General features: G+C 48.8%; 1 protein-coding gene across 6 annotated transcripts; it reads right to left on the reverse strand.

The window, feature by feature from the left end:
• Positions 1-105: 105 nt before the first annotated feature.
• On the reverse strand, positions 106-23,527 carry BSDC1 (BSD domain containing 1). Of its 6 annotated transcripts, none has more exons than XM_032877085.1 (11): positions 23,440-23,527; positions 23,120-23,180; positions 18,130-18,246; positions 16,004-16,171; positions 14,333-14,387; positions 11,517-11,632; positions 11,022-11,090; positions 10,767-10,845; positions 9,281-9,760; positions 3,616-3,719; positions 106-2,114 (listed from the first exon to the last, which is right to left on the reverse strand). In XM_032877085.1, the coding sequence occupies exons 1-11, from the start codon at positions 23,448-23,450 to the stop codon at positions 2,082-2,084; spliced, it is 1,293 nt and encodes a 430-aa protein (XP_032732976.1). In that variant the 5' UTR covers positions 23,451-23,527; the 3' UTR covers positions 106-2,081. The 6 variants fall into 6 exon arrangements, with proteins under 6 accessions (XP_032732976.1, XP_032732973.1, XP_032732974.1 ...); XM_032877083.1 differs by lacking the exon at positions 106-2,114 and adding an exon at positions 3,312-3,444; XM_032877082.1 differs by lacking the exon at positions 23,440-23,527 and having other exon boundaries at positions 23,120-23,248.
• Between the last annotated feature and the right edge of the window lie 4,167 nt (positions 23,528-27,694).

Genomic DNA, 27,694 nt, shown 5'->3' on the forward strand with positions numbered 1-27,694 from the left:
GATGCTGATATGTATTTTACACTTTATTTCTCTCCTGAAACTTACCTACACCCTCCCCAGCTTTACTTCTCTTTCCCTTAAAAGATCTTCATGCAACCAGAGGGCCTCATTCAGACTTCCCTTTTATTACAGCTAACAAGTGATTTTCACACAGGTGTTTAACTCAAGTTAATGAAAAATAGACCCCAGAATCATACACACACACACCGGGGGAGGAGAGGGGAAAAGTGACCAAGAGCAACTGGAACCATCGCTGTTGCAACTTCCTTTCCAAATAAAAGCAGAAGCGTTGGGAATGCAGAGATGGCCTCTTGACTCCTTGTCTCAGTGAGAGGCCTGCTAGGGGCCTGGTCTCTGCCTCACCCTAGAGTCTAAGCTGAGTCTGAGGTGAGGACAGGGGACCTCCTAGGGACCCAGACCACCCCCGCTGCCATCCCTGCCCCTTCCCCAGGCTCCATGCCAGAAGCCAGCCTGCACACTGTATTCGTCCTGCCCTGCCTCTGGGGCAGCCACTGTTGGGGACAAGAATAGACCCCCAGACACCTTCCAGCTTCTGTTGAATCTCTTTAATGCTGTTAACGGCAAGTCTGGAAAAGGTTCAGGACAAAGTTCTTTTTTCTTTCTTTTTTAATTACAAAACTAACAGCTGTTAGAATCTTTTTTTTTTTTTTCCTTTTTTCTTTTCCTGGCTACAAAATACTCTGGGGAGATGCATTATAATTTAAAATATATAATATTGCACAAACAACCAAAAGGTTAATTAAACTAAAGAAATAATTACAAAGAGAAAAACCCCATCCCGTCAAAAAAAAAAAAAAAAAAAGATTCAACATTCTTTCCATCCCACCCCCTCACTGAAGGTCTGGAGTGGAAGTGACCACCACTCTCTTAGCACACCTGACCACACTCCCTTTAGATCACTGGTGAATGCACCAGACTCTGTACCAGAATCACTGAGCAGCATCATGAAGCACCAGGGTCTCCAGGAATTCCTGCAGCCCCTCATTCCCCCAAGAGAGGAACAGCTTTACCAGAGTGGAGGGTGAGAGCCACAAAGACTGGGTCAGTCTTCAGGAAGAAGAGCTTTTGCAGAAGCCTGATGAGAGCCTCAAGAAGTTCATCCCCAGCATATCCCTTCAGGAAGCAGAAGGGCTGAGGGGGAGAAGCTGGGCTTACCAGAGTCGGAAGTACTCGGCTTCGATCGCTGCTCTGTACTGCTGGTAGCTGGCTTGTGTCCTAAGCTACAGGGGGGTGGAGGTGGGTAGCTGGTTGGACAAGGTATCCCGCCAGGCAATGCACAGAGGGCCTGAAGTGACCCCCTCCCTTCTCGGGGAGGGGAAGAAATGCAAGAGCAGACTCTTGCTGGTGGCACAGCTGGGCTAAGGACTTGGGTGCATCTGACACAAAGAAGCCCTGGGAGAGGCATGGGGACATACCAGCCTGGGCCAGCCAAGAGGAAGGAGGTGGGAACTCAGGGTTTGGTCTCTAGATTTGGAACCACGAGGAACCTTTCTGGGAATGGAAAAGGCCTGGGAGGGGGAGATTCCCCGAGAGAGGCAAGTTTCCCAGAGAGGAATGCCTCTTACTCACTGGGCTAGGAACCAGAATGTGCTTGCCATCCCGGTCTAGCCAAGGACGGTGGGATGGCCTTCCTTGCCTGCTTATGGGTGGACAGAGTGTTGTCTCCGCTTCCTCCAGGAGACTGGTGCTTAGCGTCCGTCTACACAGGTAGAGGGGCTAGAATTATCCCTTGGGACTTCCCAGCAAGAGTCCCTAAGAACAGTGGGTGTTCAGCAGAGAAATGTAGGCTCTTCTGGTGAGGGGGTAAGTCTCTTCCCCCTTGAGTCATCCTATGGTTGGCACAAGTCAAGAGTTCCTGGTTTGGATTTAGTGAGCCCCTTCCCAGATGTGAACAGAGGTCCAAAGGACCAGCAAGGAGCCACCCAGAATCTGTGCCCAGAGCTCTGGTTGAGAGAGGCCATTGGGGGGACATTCTCAGTCAGTGTCTTCCAGGGCTGGGCTGAGATGAGCGAGGGGGTGGGAGGTTCTGTGGGTGGGGGAGCAGCACGCTCTGGCTCCCCTCATTCCCAGTCCTCCCACTCTACATCTTCCAGCTGCAGACAGAAGGGGATAATGGAGAGCACAAATACATATTTACTCCTCTGAGTCAAGCCCAGGCCCAACCTCCCCTTGCTGCCTCCATTTCTGCATAGTCCCCCCCTCCACCCCCAACCTGCCCAAAGACCAGCCCATCCAATCCCCGCCAGCCTCACCTTGGGCCATACCCTCCTGGCCTCTGGGAGAGTGAACCACTGTCTTAAGGAATGTGTCTGGGGAGCAGAGCTGCCCTCTGCCTAAGTGGTGGCTCTGCTGCTCTGATTATTCCAGACCCCAAGGAAATGCTTCACCAGCCCACACTGGATGCTAGAAGGGGACACCTTGCCTCCAGGAGCCATGTTGGTCAGTCCCTTAAGGAGAACTGGAGAGGGGCACTGTGATCAGAGGCAAGGTGGCACTGGGCTCGGGCGCTCACAGGGTCTTCCTCAGGGGCTCTAGCACCCTGCTCCCTCAGCTCAAGTGTCCCCAGGGCACTTTCTGTCGGCCTGCTGTCAGCTGATCCCGGGTCTGAGAGGCGGTAGAATGACTCTGCCTACGCAACCAGCTGTCAGGTTTTACAGAGGGCTGTAGAAACACAGAAAGCATCAAGCCCCTGTGACATGAGAGGGGCTCAGGGGCCTTCTCTGCTCTGGGTATAGTGAGGTCACAGGAGCCAAAGACTCTTGGGTAGGTCTCTACCTCTCCCCGGGCTTCAGTTTTCCAATATGAAAACCAAGGCCCTGCCTGTCTGTCTCATCTGTTCCCCTCTTTACAGCAGGTTCATGAGCTACATGATGGAAGCAATCATGTGGTTCTTGGGTGACAGTGGAAGAAACACTGACTTGAATCAGATGTCTGGGCTGGAGCCTCAGTCCTGTCACTTAGTAGTTGTGAGAGCTTTTCTCCCTGTCTTTCATTCAAAATGACCCACTCGACTCTGGCAGGTAAAGAAGCCTAAGAGTAAGAAGGCCTCTGAGCTTCTAGTTGGACTGGGTTTTGTGGTGGCTTCAGTAATGTTCACTGCTACTCCCATGTCTTAGGCACGATGCCTAACATGTCTAGGTGTGTTATCTATCACAGCTTACAAGCTTCTAGGGCCAGTTCTAGGTTTTCGATGGGGAAACAGAAGCTCAGGTTAAGTAACTTGCCCTAGATCACACTGCCGTTTGCCCCAAGGCCAGGAAATCTGTTCACGTCCCATCCCTGGGGACCATGAATCAGAAGATGTAGGGCAGGGTTTGGAGCCTGCGTTTTTTTTTTTATTGGTTCCTCAGGTGACTTTCATGCAGAGCTAATGTCAGGAACTCTCCCACCATCCACCCTGGAACTTAGGGCAAGCAGAGCCTGCTGATGGGAACAATTCAGGGCCTGAATGGAGGCTCTAGCACCCTTCCCAAAGCTACCATCTCAGAGACGAGCAGGGATCCACCCTTAGGGGATGGCTGGGTCCGATGGGGAGAGTCCTCAGACCTTGGGATCATTGGGCTTGCTTCCCTGATGCCAACCAGGCCCACTCACCTCCCCAGAGGCATCCACTTTGGAGAGTGCCATCTGCACTTCTTCTTCGGTCATGTCCAAGTCAAAGTCCTTTTCCCAGTCCTCGCTGATGTCCGTGCTTGAGCCTAGAACCGAGATCCACAGTGTGAAAGGCAGGAAGGGGTATGTATGGACAGTTTGTAGCTGGGGGCGACAGCACTCTTTAAAAGGGCCTGGCAAATATACATCAAAGGTCTCACATTCTGTGGTCACTCTGGCTCAGTGATTCTCCTTTTGGGAATCTATTCTAAGGAAAATCCTGGAGTCAAAGATTTAACCAAAAGGAATTTCACTGTAGTGCTGTTTATAGGGATGAAAATTAAAAAAACAAAAACAAAAACAGAAACAAACTTGAGAGTTCACGGATAGGGAATTTTAAAAATAAATGGTGTAGTCACATAATAGATTATGAGACTTTTAAATGTGAGGCTGCAGAACACTCATACACATGGCTAAACAGTCTAAAACTATTAAGTGAGAAAACGGAAGTTACTATGGTGGCGAAGCAGTCTGGTGTGGAGGCTCCCCAGAGCCACAGACATCTTCCAGAAGACATACACGAAGAACATTTTCCTTTTCACTTACTCCACTCTACCTTCACTGACCTCGCTAGTCCTGAAACACACCAGACACATTCCTGCCTTAGGACCTTTGCATGGGCTTCCTTGTACCCAGAACTCTCTCCTCAGACGTCCATCCACAGGCCAACTTCCTCATCTCCTTCACACCCTTGCTCAAATCGTCCCATCTAAATGTGGCCTACCCTGACAGTCCTACTTTATTTATTTTTAGAAGATTTTATTTATTTGAGATAGAGAATGAGATAAAGAGCATGAGCAGGGTGGGCAGAGGGAGAGCGAGAGGCAGGCTCCCCCGCGAGCAGGGAGCCCAGTAAGGGGCTTGATCCCAGGGCCCCAGGACCACGTCCCCAGCTGAAGGCAGACGCTTAACCGCTTCACCAACTAGCCACGCAGGCGCCCCCCTGCCCCACACCATCCTACCTTATACTTTAAACTACTTGTTTTTTCCCATTGTATTTACCAACTTTCAAATATATCACATCATGAGACTGACTCTGCTTATTTGTAATAATAGAGGAACTGGAATGTGCGCTCCCCGAGGGCAGGGATCTTTGTTTTCCTTTCTCAGGTCTGCCAAGTGCCTCGAATACAGAGTTCGTGCTCAATAAATATTCATGGAATCCTTTCCTAAAGCAGGGTTGGCAGACAAGGTGCGGGGACCAAATCCAGCTTACTGCCTGTTTTGGGAAATTAAATTCTGGAGCAGGGCCATTGCCATTTGTTTCCCTATTGCCCACGGCTGCTTTCCTGTGCCGACAGCAGAGCTGAGGGCGTTCCATCAGACTGAAGCATTTGTGATCTGGCCATGGAGAGAAAGTCTACTAATCCCTGCTCTAGGTGATTCTGATGTCTGCTAAGTTTGGCAATCACTGCTCTCAACATGCACATTTGGGTATGACTTACAGGCAACATTAAAAAAAAATGTACACGTGAAAGTTATTCTAAGAAGAAAACTACAAAAATAGATTTTTTTAAAAAGTAGATGCGGAAAAAAGTATATGCAGTATGATTCTATTAAAAAATAAGCCGAGATGTTTGTATACATAGAGAAAAGATGCATAACATACCCACAATAATGCTAACAATAACTACCTTTAGGAGATGAGGTCAGGGGGTAATTTTCCTTTTTTTTTTTTTTCCTAAAATGAACATAAACTACTTCGTATTTTTTCTCATCTATTAAAAGCACCTTCAAAAAGAGTAGGTCCCTGATCTCACAACGACATGACCTATAAACACGTCCTTTGCCTTTTCTTGCTCAGCTTGCTCCTCACCAGGGACCCAGGCTCTGACACCCCTGCCCCAAGCACCCCTACGTTCCTCATAAGGGTTCTTGTACTGTTCTCCTTCTTAGCCACCTGGCTGGCCACAAGCAGCCTTGTGAGATCATGCCTGGTCTCTGGAGCCACGGAGATCTGTGAATCCCTACTTTTTTATCTATTGTGTAGTCTTGGTTAAGTTATTTTGGGCTTCAGTCTATTTATAAAATAAGGATAAAACCACCCTCTTTGCAGAGAACCACACAGGAGATTACAATGCAGACGACTGCCTCCCCACCCCCCTCATTCAGACCCTGCAGGCCCAGGTAAGTGGCCCAGAATTCTGCATTATGAATAGGTACCTGGGGACTCCTTGTAGGCCTGGGCCTGAAGTTCTAAGATACAAGTGTTAAGATCAGAGATGTCAACGTGAAGTGCACATAACATGTACACATGGTGGGAATTTAGCAAATGGGGCCGTCAGAGGCACTGTCTCCGAGCTAAGTCATGTTGCATGTGGCCCGGTGACTGGCCAGGGCAGACCAGCAACGGAGACCTGGTTCTTCAGACGCCGCGTCCAAGTCCCCCTATGTCTTCAGGACACTCTGGTGGCACACACCGGGCTTTCTGTGGGTCAGAAGCCCGACTTCTGTAAGATTCCTCATCTCAGAGCTGTGGCTATGGCCATGACAGCTTTCCCTGACCTCAGGTTGCCCTCCAGGGATGTGAAACTCTCATTTTCAGGCTTTAAATTCGAGGGCAGCCCTTCCAGGGGTAGAAAACAGAGTATCAGCTTACAGTTTGGAGCATTTCCTAGCCACCCTCTGAGGCGAGTATGAACAGTCCCGATTTAGAGGACGAGATGGAGGCTTCGAGTGGCAGAGATGAGAATCAGGGCTTTCTTTCCCATGTGCCTCCTTCCCCCATCCTGTCCTGTCACACGACAAGAGTGCTAAGATCTCCCTGACACTGTGCGCATGGCAGAGAACAGACTCATGCCAAAACAATTTAAGCTTTCATGAAGTTTTGCTGTTGTTTTTTTTAAGAAAGGGGAGTTTTCGGGTGATTATTAATCTCACAGTGTTGTCACTCAGCTCATTTTATTCTGTTTAACCAGAACTCTGCTTCCCCAGAGAAGAAATGGAGGCAAAAGCCACTGTCAGGTCAGTCACTGGGGAAGGAGGGCCGTGAGCCCAGGGCTGCTCCTAGCTCACAGGCCTCAGGCCTATCCCCATCTCTCCTCCTCCTTCCTGCCAAGGGAACCTAAGCAGGGTAAGTCCAGGCTCTGAGATTAAATGGATCTTCGGACAAAATGAAGGCAGGAAGCAGCTCTACAATGACAGTGACTGCCCCGGGACCTTGGGAAACCCTATGGCGAGGCCACCGCAGGAGACTCTGCTGCGCACAGGGACCAAGCTCTCCTCTGTCCTCTAAGGATATGGACATAAGAGGGAAAAGGAGTCACTGTCTCCAAGACTTCATTCTTTTAAGATCCACTCTCTCTACTCTGTTTCCACTGTGCCCCTCCTAGTCCAAGACCCCGGCTTCCCCCAACTCAGTGACGATAATTGCTTCTAGTGGGTCTTCTGCAGTGACTCCCCAGCCCTCCTGCAACCTCCCCCCAACCCCCGAGCTTGTCAGAGGTGGGAGAGCAGAGGGATGGAGAGCTTGTGCTACAGCTTCCCCATAATCTCATTTTGTCCTGCTTCAACCCACCACTAATTTTTCTGATCCTGCTCTCCCATGGCCCAATTCTACACAAACACTACCTCATATGGGCCTGTCGTACCACCCAGCCAAACCCCCCACTGCCTTTTGGGCATCAACTGTTCTTCCACCTTCCCAAAACACTATTTTACACTTTTCTAAATACTTGGTGGGTGGGTGATTGATCTCTGTTTCCTTCCAGTAAAAAAATGGGGAAAATTACTCCGATCTCTTGGGCTTCTGTGAAGATTGAATGATGTGCATATCCAGTGCTTAGCACAGACCTATACAGACATAGAAAGTGCTCAGACATGGTTCCTTATTATCATTTCCCCAGAGCAGGGCTCTACTCAGATCTCTTCCCTGAATGAGGGCCTATCGTGAAACAGTTACCCCCAACTTACAGAGGAATAAATGGGGCTTAGAGAAGATCTGTAACTTCTCAAGTCATATGGTTTAGGAGCAAGGTTGGGATTAGAACCCAGGGGATTGGGTTGGGATTAGAACTTTCTGAACCCCAGAGCCCGAGCCCTTAGCCCTGACATGTAAAGCTCTCAGTACTGGTCAGGTCAAGTACAACCTTCCAAGTTCACCTTAAGGTTAGGCTCTTAAGTTCTACTTCTGAGCTAATCCATCCACCCTTCTTGTTCCTCCCTCTCCTGGGAGATAATACAGCAAAATGGGCTTCCGTCACCACCCCTGCAGCGTGCCCCATGGCCTCTGCTATCCACACGTCATAGGTCCCTCAGCCGGGACTACCACGCCCCTGCACCTGCCCCAAACTCTCCACCTCTCCTCTACAACGCCCGTCTCCTCGGTGAAACAACTGCCGGTGCCGGAGGTTCCTTCTTTCTCTGAACTCCAGCACCGAGCCTGGCCCATACTGCGTCATGCTCCGTCATAAAGACTGCGGCTTTTGCCCCTCCCTCCTCAGTGTCTCATAAAGAGTAGGTAGGAGCTCAATGGATGACCTCACTGAACCAGAGCCAGAAGGGAAGCATTGTGTTGGAAACTGGAAACCCTACCCCTCTGTTCCCATCAGGGATCAGGGTAGGGGTGGGGCGGGGCCGGTCTCCTCCCTTCCACTGCGGCAAACCAGTCCTCACTGCGCTGGCAGGCATGGGCTCACCTGCTGGGCAGTTTTGTGGCTGACTGGTACGTGTGTCAGCAGAGACTGTGTATGTGTGTTTCAGGAGAGGCTGGTGTGTCAGCAGAGACTGTGTGTGTGTGTGTGTGTGTGTGTGTGTGGAGTGGCCTTTCGGACAATCAGCTATCTCTGAAGAGGCAGTCTAGATGTGGCAAAAAAGTCAACACCAGAGCTATCACTGTCCTTTAATTCCAGGAATTAGAGAGGTTCCCCTTTGACAAAGTCAGTCTCCAGTCTAAAATTCCATTACACAGATAAGAAACTAAAGCTTTATTACTTAAGCTGGGTCACAGCAAGTTCATGAGGATTCATTTTATTCTTTTTTCAACTATGCCTGTAAGTGCTGTTTATGTTTCAAACTCATAACAATGCAGTAAGCTTAGGGAAGCTACATGACTTGCCTGAGGTCACCCAGGGGAGAAGACCTCTGACATCCATCAATGTCACAGGGATTTCCAACCTAGCACAAGGCCGCATCGTCCAAATGCAGGGAAACTGGCACAGGGTGGTAGCTAAGGGCATGGGCTCCGAGTCCGAGACCTGAGTCTGAATCTGGGCCCGCCACTTCCCGGTCATGCGAATTCGAGCAAAGTTACTTAACGTTTTTGAGCTTCACTGTTTTCACTATAAGAAAGGACAATAATATTGACCTCACTGGGCTGTGAGATGTAATGAGAAATTAAGTGAACCTGGCACAAACCTTACTTTGTTGAAACTAAGACCCTAACGATTGTAAGATGCACCCTCATTTCAGAAAACAGGTACATTTTAAATGCATGAAATATGGTAATAAACACTTGACAGACAGCAGCTGTCATCATCAGTATCACAAATGAAGGACAACTGCTGCTGGGATCCTCCCAAAGGGGGAGGACACAAGTCTGCCTTACAGGGTAGCAACGCTATTCCCCCTCCCCCCGCCGCCCCCAACCCGGGCTTTGGCCTTGACTTACCTTTCTTTCCATTGTTAGAGGGTGTAGACTTCCCACTGTCAGAGTTCAGCTCGAACACCCGTAAGTCTGTGAGCACCTCCTCCCTCAAAGTCTCTACTCTGGCTGGAGGCCTGGGCTCCGGGCCACTGGGGCGGCCAGCAGGGGTGTGGGGCTTCATCGGAGCTGGGGGCGGGGGCCCAGTCTCACCCACATCCACAGTCAGACCCTGGTCCTCCAAAGATGCCTCTAGAAGCTTTTGGGACAGGTCCTTGGGCAACCCTGGTGCCTCGGCTGCAGCGGCAGGTTTGGCGATCTGTGTCACGAGGGAGACGCTCTCGCTGCTCTCTGACGGGGTCACCTCTGTAGGAGGCTCGGCTGGAGTCACAGGATTCTCCTCACAGGGGCTGAGGGGGCCAGGTCCTCCTTCAGGGGATGTGGAAGTTTTGGCCACAGGAACCTTTGCCTCTTTTGGAGACGTGGGTGAAATGCTCACAAGCTCCTCTGTCAAGAGAGAAAGGGGAAGAGGGCTATGTGCCCTGGTCAGCCCCAAGGCAACCTTGGAGCGCTCTGCAGACAGACCTCAGGTTCCTGCCAAAGCTTACTCTGGTCAAGACTAAAGGGTACCAGCTTCCTCACCCTCTCCCCATCACGGTTCATCCACAGATACTCCCTGTCGGTCAAAACCTCTCCTATCCACGAGACCTAGCATATAGCTGGTGGACACTCAGCTTCCAGCAGCACAGCCCAAGGTGGTGTCATAGATTAGAAAGTTAAGATCTGACAGTGAATCAGTTCTGGGTTCAGGACGGGCTCTGCTATATCCTCACTGCATGATCTTGGACAAGACACTTAACCTTCCTTAATAAGGAGAACACTTAATAAATGTGGTAACGGCCTACGGGTGGTTCTAACTTACTGTCCTAAGCCAAGCTACCAGGTAGAGGATGCTCGGCTACCTCCTTAAGCCAACACTTCCCAGCGGTTCCCGAACCCGGCTAGGCATGCACTTTACCAGGGGAGCTTGTGAGAAATACAAGTTTGGAGGTGCCTGGGTGGCTCAGTTGGTTAAGCATCTGACTCTCGACCTCAGCTCAGGTCTTGATTTCAGGGTCACGAGTTCAAGCCCCGTGTTGGGCTCCTGTGCTTGGGCGTGAAGCAAAAAGCAAGTCTGGCCACATCCCCCCCGAGTCCCATTTAGAACGGTGGGCAGGGGAGGGAATCTGGAATTCCAGTCAGCATCGCAGGTGACTCTGAAGGGGCTGGTCCATGGCAGGGGAATCTGCCGCTCCTGACCCAGTGATTTCTGTGCCTGAACCGGGAATTCCACCAGCCCAGGCAAACACTCCCTTGTTAGTTGAGCCTGTCCTCAGCCTATACAGATGCTGTATATATGCCCTATGCTTCCCGGGGTGCCAGGCCTCTCCTGGCAGAATGCTCACAGAATGGCCAGATGGTCCCCAGAGGCACGACAGGACCTGTTACTTGCCCACCACCTCTCACCTCTTACCTTCTTCCTCCTCCCAGCCAGGCTCTTCAGAGATGCTCTGTTCCGCCCGTTGCTTCAGGGCATCCCTCCGGGCCTGCTCCTGAGTATGCAGGGGTGGCAGGGGAGACAGCCAGAATCGGTCAGGGCCAGCTCTTCCCAGACCCTGGCCCTGACCCCAGAGCTCTTGGTACCCTGTGCCCCTTCTTCCCTCAACAAAATCCAGCCTACTTTCCCCAAGGGCTGAGTGGAGGACCTCCCCAGGCCAGGCCAGCATACCTGCTCTAGTTGATGGACTTTATAGAAATACCGAAGCCAGAATTCTGAATGGGAAACAGCTGCTGGGACCTGGAGGGAGGGGACAGTGGAGATGAGACTCTGGGAGTGGTTGTGTAGGGTCTGTGCCCCCAGTCTTATCAGCCTGCCCGGAGCTGCTCTGGATTTCCGATGTGGTTAAGTGGCTGGGCGGTTTTTCTCAGATCACTTACACCCTCCACCCCTACACCCACCTTCCTGACCCAGCTTGGCCAAGGAAGGAGAAAAGAATTCCCATCAGGCTTTCCTGGCCCTTCCATTTCTCACATGACTGCCAGAAACTTGGCAAATCAGCTTTACCCACGTGGATTCTTAGCTTGGGACCTGGCTGGTCTGCCTCTAGAGGGTCTCTGATGGCTCTTTGGGCCAGATGACTCTGGAGTGACTCTAGGCATGTCCCTCCCACCTCCCGACACCTGAAACCGAAGCTGGGTGAGGTGCTACCAGCTGGGCCCTCACCATCTTGGTGTAGAGGGCCCGGATGGAGGGGCTGCCTACAAGGAGCTCTGAGATCTCCCCCTTCTTCTCCTCCAGGCAGAACTGGGAAAGCCAAGCGTCAAACAATTCCGGGGGCCCTGCAGAGGGACAAATGCCGATGGTCAGTTTCCTGGGTCTGGAGAGGGAACACCGGCCTACAGAAAAGACACCTAAGCATGGATAAGGAGAGTGAGGAAAGCTTAAGGTTTTTTCCAAAGCCATTTCGCCAAAGGTGGGGGGGGTCAGGAAGGGTAATGGGGTAGTAGGCCCCACTGAGATCATGGCAAGGCACTGAAAAGTGATCTCTAGGACGGCCTGTAGTCTGCATGCATGTTCTCACAAACCTGCTCACACTTTAGCCCACTACACTTGGCCATTGAGCCCCCTGCTCTCTGAAACCGCTATTCTCAGGTCCTCACAGGCCCCATGTTTCCATGGCTACCTCTCTGCCCTCCCTCATGTGACCAATCCATCTCCTGATCCTGGGAGCCCTCTTCTCTCCTGGCTTCTTGGGCTTTTGTGATTTTCCTCCCACCCTTCTAGTTGTTCCACCATAGTCTTCAGTGGATTCCTCTTTTCCTCTCCTTATCTCTTCTCATTCTCTTTTTTCCCATTAAGATAAGCTCCACTAAACCACAAGTTTTAACCTCTGCCTCCGCTGACAACTTTTCCATCTTCACAGCCCCAGCTACCCTTCTGGGTTCCAGATCCGGGGGTCCAGGTGTCCTCCGGACACTCCTGCCTGCTCAAGTGCAGCAAACCCCACGTGTGTTCACTTTCTTCTCTCCCACGCTGTCCCACGTGGTTATCCGCTAGAGCCCTGGGGGCCCTCCTGGACTCCTCCTTTATCCGATCCCTCTGCATTCCACTTCCTCAGTGTCTTCCTATGCACACTGTCCTCTTCCATGCACCTGCCACTCCCTAGGTTCTGGCCTTCCTACCAAGCCTCCTATCAAGTCTGCCCATCTTCTATCTTTCTCTAGTTTACCCTTTACAACCATGCTTGATGACTCTTCCACAAAATGCAAAATCTAATCACCCCAGCCCGCAAAACCCTTCAGTAGTTCTCTAGGGAGGGCTTTTATTTTTATTATTATTACTTTTTTTTTTTTAAGATTTTGTTTATTTATTTGACAGACAGAGATTACAAGTAGGCAGAGAGACAGGCAGAGATAGAGGGGGAAGCAGGCTCCCTGCTGAGCAGAGAGCCTGATGTGGGGCTCCATCCCAGCACCCTGGGATCATGACCTGAGCTGAAGGCAGAGGCTTTAACCTGGGAACCACCCAGGCATCCCATTACTTTTTTATTCAGTAAATTCTTACACCCAATGTGGGGCTGAAACTCATGACCCTGACATCAAAGAGTTGCATGATCAACTGACTGAGTCAGGCAGGTACCCCCTCTAGAGAGGGTTTTATTTATTTATTTTTTTAAAGATTTATTTATTTTAGAGAGAAAGTGAGTGTGAGCAAGTGAGTAGGGGGGCGCAGAGGGAGGGAGAGGGATAAGCAGACTCCTCTCTGAGTCTTTGATCTCAGGACCCTGTTCTCACAACCCTGAGCCAAAACCAAGAGTAGGAGGCTCAACCGACCGAGCCACCCAGGTGCCCCTAAGGAGGGCTTTTTTTTTTTTTTTTTTTAAGATTTTACTTATGTATTTGACAGAGAGAGAGATCACAAGTAGGCAGAGAGGCAGGCAGAGAGAGCGGGGTGGGGGAAGCAGGCTCCCTGCTGAGCAGAGAGCCCGATGCGGGACTCGATGCCAGGACCCTGAGACCATGACTTGAACCAAAGGCAGAGGCTTAACCCACTGAGGCACCCAGGCACTCCTAGGGAGGGCTTCTTAAGCTAGGACCCAAGAATGGGCTTCAGAGGGTCAAAGAATTCCCCTCTTGCATTATAAAATTTTGTGGAGAGAGGGCTTGTCATTATCAGCAGGTTTTTAAAGACCTCTATGACTAAAACAAGGTTAAGAACCACTACCTTGAGGCAAACAGAGCAAAATTCAAACTGCTTAGTCTGGCACCCAAAGCCCTTCTGATCTGGCCTACACGGGGCCCCAACTGACAGCTCTCGTTGCCTCCTTCCCTCACATGCCCCCTCATCAGCCTTCCCCAGTGCAGAAGCTTCAAATATCCCGTCGCCACGCTTGAACGGCCTTCTCCCACTGCCAAAAGTAAAATTAGTTTACTTCTTTTTTCTTTTTTTAAGTAGGCTCCATGCCCCATGTGGGGCTTGAACTTAGCATCCCAAGATCAAGAGCTGCAAGCTCCGCTGAGGCAGGCAGGCGCCCCGAAATTAGTTTACTTCTAATTCACCCTTAAAACCTCCATGTCAGTGTCACCTCCTAGATTCCTCAGGTCGGGCTGGGTGCTTTCCTTCCGGGCTCCCGTCCATGGAAGCAGGACTCCATCCCTACTATCGCTGCTTCCACGGTTGCCCGTTTCTCTTTCTGAGCTCCAGTTCCCAACCTGGGACTTGCTGCACGGCAGGGCTTGGCAAACAAACGCTCAAGAGAAGGCAGGCAGGGCAGCAGGGCTGGGGTGGGATGGGGGCCTGAGGGGAGTGGGAGGGAGTGGAGTAAAGTCTCTGTAGACCAGGATGAACACAGTTCAGGCTCAGAGAGGAAAAGGGACTGACAACCCATCCCGCCACACGTAAGGCGCACTCTAGCCCCGCTCTCGTCCCTCCACACAGGGGAGCCGGGCCTATGCTATCAGAGACAAACAGGGTGCTCATCCCAGAATCCCCCCATCTCCCTTCCCTACAGGCCTGCCCCCTCACGGCTGCCCCCTCACCATCTGGTTCATTGCAGTAGGTTGCCGGGTCTGACTGCAGGCTATAGAGGCGAGCCTGTAAGAAACAAAGAACAGGACTTCTGGAGTGCTAGGTAGAGAACACATCTCCTCTCTGACAGCAGACCCTACCATTGTTGTTAATTTAGGTGCTTTGAAGATGGCCCTCCCCTATACATTTTTTCCCACTAGAAGTCAACCTCAATCCAGCTTCTCCCCCTGCTGGCTGCCAGACCCACGGGGCACTCGTCAGCTCACCCTATGGCTAGAGAGGGGAGTACTGGGCTAGGAGGGCAAAACTGGGGCTTTCAAAAAAATGGTCTTTCCCCTAGTATTTACGCTACCTTGGGAACCAAGAAAATACAGTGTAAGCAGACTACAAAATTGTATGTATAAAATGCTTCTGAATTATGTGAAACTCGAAAAATGTTAGTTCAAATATATTAATAAAGCCCAAATTTATGGGTAAATTTTGAAGGAATGTAGCTCCCTCGAATTAAAGCCATTCATCAAGAACTTAATATTTTTTCTTTTTAAAATATTTTATTTATTTATTTGAGAGAGTGAAAGAGAGGTGAGGGACAGAGGGAGAAGCAGACTCCCCACTGAGCTGGCAGCCTGATATGGGGCTTGATCCCAGGACTCTGGGATCATGACCTGAGCTGAAGGCAGCTGCTTACTGACTGAGCCTCCCAGGCACCCCAAGAATTTCTAAATTTCATAGCAGTCTGCCAAATGAATTACCTCCTGGGTTCCTGTTAGGGCCACAGGAGCGACAAACAGAAAACCTCACCCTCCTTCCTGAGTATTACGTGAAGCAAGGACTGGCTGTCTTTATCAGAACTTCAGCAAGGGCCTTTGTGAGCCACTGCTGTTATAATTTAAAATCCTACAATTTAAGAAATTTCACACTTCCACTCAAATGGTCACTAAGTGGTGGCGTTAGTGATAATACTTGAAAAATCACTGTGTTTTGAATGGAATTTCAATGTGGTAAAAATGCTACGAAGGCCCAACTGCTGTGACATTACACTGCATTTAGGAGAAAATACTCTGAAATGTAAGAAGTAATGCTGAGAAGATAAAATGTGTAAGAAATATCCTGCCGCTGTGGTATATCTAGGTGCTTTGAAGACATCCTCGGCCCATGCACTCATTCCCACTGGAAATCAGCCTTAACCCCAGTGTTGGGAGTATCATGCCCATAGAGCAGTCCTTATTAGGGCTGAAAGCTGAAGGGAATCCAAATGTACAACATGAGGGAAATGAATAATGACGCTATCTTTACTTGCAAGAATTTTAAAGACATTATGATGATGGTGATTAAGAAAGATGCTAATATATTTTAAACATTTTTTTTATAGCAGGTTATAAAATGGCATGTATAAAGTGCCTTTTGGGGTAAAAAGAAAAAAATCCAAACTATCTTTACCAATGCTTGCAAACAAAAAGAAATGACAGGTTAGACACCAAAGAGAGATCAGTGATTCTCCTTGAGGGATGGGATTATGGATTTAGGAATCATTATAATTCTGCTTACTAGTATTCTTCAATTTAGTTACATACACATGTTTATTTTCTGGCCTGAATACGTATTGCGTTTGTGAGTGCACGTTGGAAGCGAGAACCCAGTGCTGGCAGGCACCTGCAGAGGATGATGAATGTAATGGATACCTTCGTGCCATCATAGGGCTCAGCTGTGCCAGAGGGCGTGCCCATCAGGGTGATGACATCGCAGTCTATGGTTTTGTCTGGTGAGGGAGCGAAGGTGTCGGAGATCACCCCTAGGAAGTCAGACAACCCCTTCTTCATTTTCTCTGTTGCCCCCGAGGAGCCTTCAGTCTGCAGAGAGAAGCAGGTAGAGGAAGCAGGTGGCCCGGCAGCAGCTATCACCTAGGGGACGGGTACTGAGGGGATGAAGCATTGGGGCCAAAGTGCGCTCTCTCTGTGGGGGCCAGGGATGCGCTCACGGCCTCTCCTCCCTTCTCTGGGGTTGGAGAAGGACAGAGGCAGCCAGGGACATGTGGAATGGGGACCCAGTAGGCCTGGGTAAGTCGGAGCAGAACTCTCTTGATTGTTTCATCACAATTTCGAGGCCAGTCAGGCTGATCAAAAATTGGCAGGAGAGGACGCCTGCCATACACCGTAAGTGGGGAAGAGGACCTCTGGGTAGAGTGGTGGGAAAGGTACCACTTTTGGAGACCTAAACCTCTGTGAGTCTGTTTCATGATGTGTAAAATGTGGGTAAATAGACTTCCTTGAGAGGGCTGCTGTGACAAAAAAGATAAGGCATGTACCATGCCTGGCATACAACAAACATTTACCAAACAGCAGTACTGTAATATTACAATTTCATCATCATGGCTGTTCAGGAAGTGGAACATTTTGTACAAAAGGTTGGGGAAATACGGGCAGGATGAGAACAGATATCCCTGCCTAGAGGCAAACCTGGGACCGGCTGAGGGCCAACATATGGATCAGCTAGAAGGGGCAAGTGGGACACGGAGCTTGAGCCACACTGGTCAGAATGGCCTCAAAGCAAAACACAGATGGGATGCTGACAGGGCCAGGCTCTAAACCTCATGGAAACCATAATATTTACTCCTGATGAGGCTATCCCGGCATTTTACAGCTGGAATCCAGGAGCGTGCTGGCACTTGCTGGCACAGATATACAATCAATGAATGAAGAAAAGGAATGAATAAATGGAAGAAATGAATGGCATCTGTGCTCCTGGCTGGACTCTAGCAGATCAGCAGGGTTACTCCTTGTCGTCCATGCCCATCAGCAGCTGGGATTAGCAGGCAGACAGTAATTTACAACAAGTTACAAGAGTAAACTGAATAAGGTTGGTGGAAAGAACTCCAAAACATGTTTCTCAAAACATGGCCTCTAATCACAGGGCAAATGGTTCAGCGGGAGCTCAAATGAAGAAAGTGCAATTGTCCCAGCACTAAAGGAGAAACTGTTCATACAAAACCCGTATATTATACTTCATCAGAAGCTTGAGATTTGCAGGGAAAGCCAACCATACACAACTTTCACTTTTCACGCTGACTTTAGAATCTAACTCCTATCTCGCAAGAAGATTCCGCTATACGTCTTTGATCAAGAAAAACAGGGCCAGTAAGAATATAACTTGGCACAGACTTTCTGGAGGGTAGTTTTGCAGTAAGTGTCACAAGGCCTAAAACTGTACTCACCCTATGATCTTTTCCAGTATTTTATTATAAAGAAAATACGAAGGGCAAAGATTTAGCAATCGGAATGTTCAACGTGGCTCTGTTTATATACCAGTGAAAAATGCAGTAGGAACCTAGAAACCGGCTGAACCTACAGAGCGAAGTAACAGGCCACGTATGATGCTGGAGAGCGTGGTTTGCAATGATCAAGTCAGAAAGTAGGTTACAAAACACGGTATTCAGTTGATTCCAGTTTTGAAAAAGAAAGTGGACCTAAGGAACATATCCCCCAATATTAACAGCCGTTATCTTTGGGAGATGGAATTAGGGTGTCTCTAGGTCTTTCTTTTTCTTTTACTTAAGGTATTCTCTAAATTGTCTATAATGAATGACTTTGCTAACAGGAAAACATTTGCTGAAACAATACAAAAATGGGACAGCCTGTTAATACTTCTTCCATGTAGCTTGTTTGCTCGACAGACACAATTCTTTGAAAGTGGGAGCCTCTGGGCAGAAACAATCACTTAATAGTAGAAAGGTTGGGGTGTCCCCCCACCAAGGGTCTGGGTCAGGTCAGGCTGGAGGGCCAGTCACTCCAAGGGCAGAGGCCGTACTCACAGCTAGCTTCTCCTTGACCACGCTGGCTGTGGCCGCAATGGTGCAGGCTGTGTCATGCTGCACCACCTGGGTGAACTCTGTCAGGTCTCGCTTCATGAACTCCAAGGCTTCGGAGGACTATGGGAAGACAAGAGAGGGATGACAGAGCCAGCTGGCACCACTACCCTCTGTTCCTGTTCTCTGGGCTTCTTCCGTCCCAGAAAGACACATGGAAAACTCAGGTGCCATGGCATGGAAACAATGCTGGCTTGTCCCAAGCCCATGACCTGGGATTACCGAACAGCAGCGCACAGAGGGACTTCCTGTTGCTCTGAGAATGGGGATGAGTCAGCCCCAGCACTTCGAGAAGCTCTGGGGCCACAAGTAACTCTCATGGAGTCTCGGGTTTCTCCTGTAAAATGAGGGAGGCGGCCCTGTCAGTGGTTCAAGAGCAGGCTAGGGAAGGGGGCACATGTCGTCTGGAAATAAAACAGTCTGATGTGTAGCTCTGATATGCTTTAAGTCGTGATGTTTGTTTCAAATTTCAAATAACATGAAGAAAAGGTGTGTGATTTTTTTTAATCAATGGAAAGTGTTCCTACTTTTCCTTTTTTTTTGTTACAGGGAGATTCAGTTGAAATGTGTCAGTATGTGAAATTATTTGTCTGAAAAATTTCATGAACCTGTCACATTAGCTTAGAAAGCATTTATGAATAATTCTTGACAATTTAAAGCCAGTAAAAAGGTGTGTGATTTTTATACTCAACAAAGGGGATGTCGAGAAATACTGGATTGGATTCTCTCTGAGGGGTTCTTGGTTCTACCACGCCAGGATTCTATTCATCCATAGAGCAGAATGGATATTTGCTTCTGTCAGACTGACCTGCCACTCATCCTGCACTCAGATGACATGAGACCGCAGGCCATCAGCTCTGGTCTGAGTCTTGCCCTGCTTTGTTTCATCCTTACCCACTCTGGGGGGGTACCTTCCCAGACTACCTCTGTGTTTGCCCTGGCAAGCCTTCTCATTGTGTGTGTGTGTGTGTGTGTGTGTGTGTGTGTGTGTGTGTTAGCATTTTTGAGGGTTCTGGTGATTTTTTCTTTGGGGAAGAGCCTGCCTAGTTTTCATCAGCTTGGGATGTCTCTGGATGGGGCAGTGTCGTCTATACGCAAGACGCTTCTCTGGGAGTGGGAATCATGTCTCCATTTCAGACTCAGGACTACTTAATTAAGGTGGAGGGGTCATTTATTAATTCATTCTCTCCATCCACTCTGCCATCACCTTGGTCTAGGCCAACCTGCTCTTTCAAACTGACTCCTTGCAGGGTGCATCAAAGACCTCCACTACATTGTCCTTGTGCCACTGCTGTGAGCTTTGGAAGTCAAAGCGGACTAGGCTGTCCCTGCTTTCCATTCTTCAGTGCTTACACAGTATCCTATGAGCAAGCAAAAAATCTTTACCTTCACTTCCAAAGCTCATCTCATCTCTTCTCTGGCAGACTCTCCCCTACCACTGTGTCCCTCCCTGAGCTCTAGCTGGCTTTCTGCAAGTTTCTCAAATGCTCTAGCATCCTCCCTACCTCCAGGGTGTCTGAACCCATGATTGTAACTCTTCGGAACACATACGTGAACAAACACAATGAATGACCCCCCTCACCTGGTTAACTCTGGTTCTTCCTTCAGATCTATGCTTATATGTCACCTCCCTAGAGAAGCTTCCCTGATGGCACCTCAGATTAGCTTGGCTCCCTGCTTCCCAGGGTACCTGCATGTTCTCTAACATTTGTCATGCTGCAGACTTATGACTGTCCATTCAATTATCTAGCTTCCTGGATAAACAGAGTTCTGTGAACATCAAGCCTGTGTTTTTTGCTCACTGATGCTCTCCCTGTGTATGACATAGAACCTGGCATGGAGTAGGTGCTCAAAGAATGTTTGCTCGTTAAATTTTCATGTACATGGGCACATTTTAATTATATAACCATTGCCATGATAATGTGATGAACAGCTGTCTCCCTCACTAGACTGTGAGCTCTGAGGGGACCTACATGAACCGACAGGGTGCTTGCCCTCAAGAAGGTCATCGTCTACCGGGAAAAATGCTCCCATGACAGTGTCAATGTACAAGACCAGAGTGGTGACCAGTGTTTTCTCAGGAAGTTAGAAAGACTTGATGAAGGGAAGCCTGGATTGAGCACCTCAAAGAATGAGCAAGAGGAGCCAGTAAAGGAAGCCGGGGCACAGCAGGGCCCAGGGTTTACTGCAGCCTCTGAGCATTTTAGTCCTAATGAACATTGAAAGAAATGCAAAAGTAGTTTGGAAGAAAGCTGGAGAGGCTGCCAAGGGCAACTACGGTGGGCCTGGTCAGCCCTTGTGGGAGTTGGGGAACCACTGAGAGTTTGAAGGAGTGGGGACAGGATGAGGTCTGCATTTTTCATAGGTCACTCCAGTGACTGGCCTGACAAAAGTGACAAGATTAGAAGACGGAAGAGAACCCATCAGGAGGTTGCTGTAAAGTTCAGAAAAGGAAATGAGAGAATATGAATAAGGATAGTGCTGGTCAGGATGAAAGGATGGGACCGATTCAAGAAATAAGAGCAAAAAAGGTAGATTTAGAGATTAAATAATGTGTTGAGTGAGGGCAAGAGAGAGTCAAGGAAGAGCCACTGGCTGCTAACCTAGGTGACTGGGTCGATGGACGGCTGCCAGCTGAGAGAGAAAATGCGGAAGGGGGAGCAGGCTTAGAAAGAAGGTGATGACAATGATTTTGGTCACGTAGGATGTGCGATGACAGTGGGCTAACTGGGACAGTTGTCCAGCAGGAATTATTCTCAAACAGTAAAGCTCAGAGAAAAGGACTAGGAATCACACTATCATGAAAATGGAGAGGTCTCCCAGGAAGAGTTTGTAGAGGGAACAGAGCAGTGAGCTGAGGACAAGACTCCTCAAAAACCACACCTTTAAGGGATAAGAAGGGAAAGTCATCCAACAGCAAGGAAAGAAGAGCCAGGAGATGTGGAGAATCGAGAGAGGAGCAAGCCACAAAGCCAAAGGAGTAGAGTTTCAAGAAAGAGGCTGAGTGATCACTAGTGTCAAATGCAGCTGAAAGGCCCAGGAAGATAAGAGCTGAAAACCACCCGATGGATTTGGCAAGTGGTAGGTGAAGCTGAGTGTGTTTACAGATAAGCTCACATGTGGTGGCCACAGGGATGGGGAGGGAGTTATGAGAGATCATGTTGTTGACTTCAAATATGAAAAATAGGGGGCGAGGGTTTCTCCTAGAGGTCAAAAAAAGAGGAAGTAGCTGAATAGAGCACTGGAGGGAAGAGTTAGGTTTGGGGAAAGTTTCGAAGATAAGGGGAAGAAAAGCAAATCAGAGACTGAAAAAGCTTGGTGGCGCGGAGGGGGTGCTCAGGCCTAAATAAGCTTGGGGAATCTGTGGTTGGACCAAGGAGCAATGACTTTATCAGTGTCTGTGCATAAATGCAAACAAGCACAATGACTGTAGAAGGAGGGAAGGAGCAGAGGAAGAGAGGTTACAGCACCAACTCAGAACTGTGGTCTCTAGGGCAATGGATGCTAGGGGTGCAAGAGAACTGAGGGTCCTGGGAACTGAGTATTCTAGATGGAGCTGGAATGGGAAGGCAAGGGGGGCGGGGGCAAGGCCAGGAAAGCACTGAATGACCAAGGGAAAAAATGGAAGTAAAAAATGGACTAGTGGTGTTTAAGAGGTTTCCCCAGCACCCTCCTCAGGACTTAATAAAAATAATTGATGCTTATATACTACTTACGGTGTGCTAAGTATTGTTCCTAGTGCTTTACACGCGTTATTATTTAATCCTCACAACAGTACTATCAGGTAGGTGTTCTTAGTACTCCCATCTTACAGGTGAGGAACTCAGGTCTAGAGAGGTTAAATAACTTGTACAAGTTCATGTAACAGTAACTAGCTGAGAGGGAAATTAAGTCCCCTCTTTCTGAATGGGGAACTGTCAAAGGCAGAAACAACATCCACACCCTGGCTTCAAACAGGGAGCTTCCCAAGAACAAAGATGGAAAGCTAACCAACTATCTATTTTTCATGAGTTATGGTAAGACCGGCCTTGAGGGCAACACACAGAAAGTCCTCGCCCCAGTTGCTGAACGAATGTCAGGTTCTCCTTCCAGGAGATTGCTCGACAGTATTCTGAGGTCCTTTGAGAGCTTTTCAATTAAACTTCACTGTGAAATTCTCTTAGTCCTCAACAACAATATAAACAACTGAGGACATTCTCAGATTAGCTAGGCTGTAGCTAGCTGAGAGGCTGAACAGAAGTATGCAGGCTAAAGGAGGTATTAAAATGCCCCCAGAGCAGAGGACTGATTTAACTGAGATCAGAAGCCTCCTGGAGTCTGCCCTGAAGCAGGACTCACCCCAATTTCTTGAAGTAAACAGTAATTAACTTTTCCTCCAGGATTCACTTGGGCTGGTTCTGACAAACTAGTATGGGGTGGAACAGAAACACACAACAGCCTTGTCTATTGGCAGAGCCAAGGCTCACTCATCATCCCACAGGGATTGCTGCCTCCCCACCAGACTGTGAACTTTGTGAGGCCCAGGATAGCATCTGCACCCTCAGGACCTGTCAGAGAGTGCTAGCTGTGGAGTTCCAGTATTTGAATGACTACAGAAATAAGTTTCTATTGCACACGTCTTCGTCAATCAATAGATCAAAGGTTCTCGCTTCTACGAAGCTGTGAACTTCCTTAGCTGGAATAAACTGCTCTTCCTATGGATTCCTACAAAAAGGAAGCTCCGGCCTTTGAAGCAATCTGTATTTCACCGTGGCTAGTGTCACACTGGTCCGAGTCGGGGGTCAGTCCTCCCCAAGACCGACAGGGGTAACAGTAGGGCCCGGGTGGGCCTCATCTTTGAGGCCCAGCGCCTACACTGGTCGGGCGGGGCAGCTTGGACCTGCTTGTATGAGGCGGCGCGAGGCCCTGGTGGAGGAAGGGCGCCGGCCCGGCTTACCTTCTCCTTGACTGCCTGGTAGCTCTGTTGCAGCCAGCTCCGCCACCAGCCCACGTCCTCCCTGCGAAGACAGATATATCTGGCGGCCCTGCGGTGCGACTCTTGCCCGCGCATGATCGGGTCTGTCTCTCTGAGATGTGGTCCGCGGGCCGAGACTTGGCAGACCGTTTCCCTACCCCCTCGCACTGAGACTCCACCCCGCCCTCTCAGCCCCGTGCATTCCCGGGCTGGCCTCCTGTTCCCCACAGGGACCCTGGCCCAGCACCCCGACCCTGGGAGAATTCAGGCCCCAACGCCCGAAAGCTGGATGACGGGCTCACCCTTCCGCCATCTTGCCTGCATGACATCACCACTATTTACTGACCTCTGACTTCCGATACGGCACTAGCCCCCCCCCAAGCACCGCCCCAGAGCGCCCGGCCCAATCCTCGCGCTGACACCGCCCACAGCCCAATCTCCGCCCCTGTCCATCACTAGGCCCCGCCTCCATGAGCTCGGTTCACCCTCCGTCTAGCGTTCGCTCTTAAGCTCCGCCCCTGAAGTCTCGGCCCAATCCTCACTCAATTCGGTTCTCAAGTCCATCCCCAAGCGTTAGCCCTACCCCCACCAGCACCTACTTTTTATCAACTGACTTCGGATACGGTGGCTGCCAGGGGCCACGTCCGCCGGCCAGGACCGCGGAGATGTTCGCGCAGAGGCGAGGAAGGAAGGGAGCCAGTCTGGAGCTCGAAAGTCTGGATCCTAGAGCGCAGGGCTAGGACCACCCCCCTTTATGAAACAAGCCGCGTAGCCGTTGCTTGCGGTCTCTTCGGGCTAATTCAACAAGCGCAGAGCAGGGCACTGGGCCAGGGTCTGCAGGTGTACGGAGAAAAATTCTTCAACGGACATGGATTGGCTTGTGAAAGGGAGAGACTTTCTGGATCTGCTACCCATCAAATACCATCGCCTCTTGTCTGTTTACTGGGAGAGCTTTAGTAATCCGCCCCCCCGCCCCGTTCCGTTTCCCCGCTTTACAGGATTGTTCCTGTCATACCTGCTCCAATTCCCGTCTCTTCCCATCATTTATTGAATTCACTTTCGTCAGGTTTTTGCCTGATTTGTATTGGGATGCTAAGAGCAATGACCAACTTTCGATCTTTATTTGGACCAACAGCATCTGTCTTGACACAGTTGGTCACCTTCCGACTTTTAAAAACACTATCTTCACTTGGCTTCCAGGACACCAGTGCCCTTCTGACTCTCCTCTTACTTCACCGGCATCTCCTTCTCACTGTTCTCTACTGTTTTTTTTCATTGACCTCTTATTGCTGGAATGTCCCAAGGCTCAGAGTGCCCACTCTTTTTGTGTGTCTGTAATCATTCACCAGATGATCTCATCAAGTCTCATGATTTTAAATGCCATCTATACACTGGCTGCTCTCAAATTTTTCTTTAACCCACACACCTCTGAATACCAGGATCATTATCAATATTTGGTTGTATAATAGGCATATTAAACTTAATATGCCCCCCAACTCCTGATGCATTAACCTCAACTTTCTGCAAACTTACCCAAAGCTATAAATGGCAACCTCATTCCTCCAGTTGCTCAAGCCAAAAACGGGGAAGATCTATATATTTTTTTCAAGAATAAGCTTTTCTTTTTTTAAAATTTATTTATTTATTTATTTGACAGACAGAGATCACAAATAGGCAGAGAAGCAGGCAGAGAGAGAGGAGGAAGCAGGCTCCCTGCCGAGCAGAGAGCTCGATGTGGGGCTCGATCCCAGGACCGTGGGATCATGACCTGAGCCGAAGGCAGAGGCTTTAACCCACTGAGCCACCCAGGCACCCCGCAGGGGAGATATTTCTTTCTTCCTTCCTTCCTTCCTTCCTTCCTTCCTTCCTTCCTTCCTTCCTTCCTTTCTTTCTTTCCTTTTAAGATTTTATTTATTTATTGGACAGAGAGATAGATCACAAGTAGGCAGAGAGGCAGGCAGAGAGAGAGGAGAAGCAGGCTCCCTGCTGAGCAGAGAGCATGATGCAGGACTCGATCCCAGGACCCTGGGATCATGACCTGAGCTGAAGGCAGAGGCTCAACCCACTGAGCCACCCAGGAGCCCCGATCTCTTTCTTTCTTACTCCAAAGCTAGCTCCTTGGCAAATCTATTGGTTCTACCTTTATTTATTTCTTATTTATTTATTTATTGAGAGGGAAAGGGTGGAAGGGGCAGAGGGAAAGGGAGAGAGAGAATCTTAAGCAGGCTCTACACCCAGCCTGGAGCCCAACACAGGGCTCTGTCTCATAACCCTGAGATCATGACCTGAGCCAAAATCAGAGTTGACCCTTAACAGATTGTGTTGGCTCTACCTTTAAAGCAAAACTAGAACCTGGTCTCTTCTTACTATCTCCCCTGCTACTATGTAAATCACAGCCACTATGTTTCTCATCTAGATAAATTCGAGAAACTTTTAACTGGTATCTCTGTCCCACTCTTGCCTTCCCATTGTATAGCCTTAATTCATCCTGAAAGTAATGTCTTGAAAAACATAACAGAATGTAAAATGGCACAGCTGCTCTGGAAAACAATATGGTGATTCCTCAAAAAACTGAGCATAGAATTACCATATGATCCAGCAATTCCACGCCATGGTATATGCCCAAAAGAACTGAAAGCAGGATTTTTTAAAAAAGATTTTATTTAGGGGCGCCTGGGTGGCTCAGTGGGTTAAACCCTCTGCCTTCGGCTCAGGTCATGATCCCAGGGTCCTGGGATCGAGCCCCGCATCGGGCTCTCTGCTTGGCAGGGAGCTTGCTCCCCCCCCACCCCCCACCTGCCTCTCTACCTATTTGTGATCTCTGTCTGTGAAATAAATAAATAAAATCTTTAAAAAATATTTATTTATTTATTTGAGAGAGAGAGAGTGAGAGAGAGAGAGAGAGAAGGAGCATGCGGAGGGGCAGAAGAAAACTCCCCACTTAGCAGGGAGCTCAGCATGGGGCTCGATCCTGGATCTGGGATCCTGACCTGAGCTGAAGGCAAACGCCTAACTGATTTAGCTACCCATGTGTCCTGAGAGCAGGAATCTTAACGTATTTCTACACCCATGTTCATCGCTGTGTTTTCTCAATAGCCAAGAGGTGTGAGAAACCCAAGTGTCCATCGACAGATGAATGGATAAACAAAATGTGGTATATACATATAGTGGAATATTATTCAGCCTTAAAAAGTAAGGAAATTCTGACACATGCTATGGTGTGGATGAATCTTGAAGACATTATGCCAAGTGAAATAAGCCAGTCACAAAAAGATAAATATTATATAATTCCATTTATATGACATACCTGGAGTAATCAAAATTCATAAGAAACAAAAAGTAGAGTGGTGGATACAAGGGGCTAGGGGGAAGAGGGAATGGGGAATTATTGTTTAATAATGGGTTTGGAGTTTCAGTTTGTTATGATGAAAAAATTCTGGAGATGTGAATTCACAACACCGTGAATGTACTTACTGCTACTGAACTGTATAGTTGAAAATAGTGAAGTTCTAAGTTTCATGTTCTATTTATCACATTAAAATTTCTGTAAATCAGGGGCGCCTGAGTGGCTCAGTCATTAAGTGTCTGCCTTCAGCTCAGGTCATGATCCCATGGTCCTGGGATCAAGCCCCACATGGGGCTTCCTGCTCAGAGGGAAGCCTACTTCTCCTTCTCCCACTCCCCCTGCTTGTGTTCCCACTCTCCCTGTGTCTCTCTCTGTCAAAATCTTAAAAAAAATTTTGTAAATCAGATCATGATCCTCCTCTGCTCCAAATTCTCCAATGTCTACTTATTGCACTCTGGGAAAAGCTGCTACGTCTTCACAATCTCCTGTAAGACACTATGTAGTTGAACTGACCTCAAACTACTTTGGTCATTCTGTTCCAGCCATATTGGCCATTTTGATGTTCCTTGAAAGTTCTCAGCATTCACCTCTGACTCCAGGCCTTTGAACTTTTTCCCTTCAAATCTTCACTCGAATATTGTTTTTTACCCACTCTGAACACATTATTTAAAATTGCAACCTACATCCTTGCATTCCCATCCCTCTCTCCGGCTCAATTTTTTCTCTACACCACTTACCACTGTCTGATATACTATCTGTTTTTACTTTTAAAAACAGAAAAAGGGGCACCTGGGTGATTCAGTTGGGCATCTGCCTTTGGCTCAATTCATGATCCCAGAGTCCTGGGGTCGAGTCCCACATCAAGCTCTCTTCTCAGTGGGGAGTCTGCTTCTCCCTCTCACTCTCCCTCTCTACTCTGTCTCTCTCTCTCTCTCAAGTAGATAAATAAAATCTTTAAAAAAAATAGCAGGAAAGAACTGTCTGCCTCCCTGTGACTCGAATGTGTCTTCCATGAAGACAGGGATTTAAAAAAAAAAAAAGATATTATCACCAGAGATAGGGATTTTTATTTTATTTATTTTATTATTTTTTAAATAAGCTCTACACCCAACGTGGGGCTCAAACTCACAACCCCAAGATCAAGAGTCCCATGTTTCATCGGCTGAGCCAGCCAGGCTCTGCTGAAGGCAGAAATCTTCGTCTTGTTTACC

Source organism: Lontra canadensis, unplaced genomic scaffold, assembly GCF_010015895.1.
Source record: "Lontra canadensis isolate GAN:19392208 unplaced genomic scaffold, GSC_riverotter_1.0 scaffold60, whole genome shotgun sequence".
Taxonomy (NCBI): domain Eukaryota; kingdom Metazoa; phylum Chordata; class Mammalia; order Carnivora; family Mustelidae; genus Lontra; species Lontra canadensis.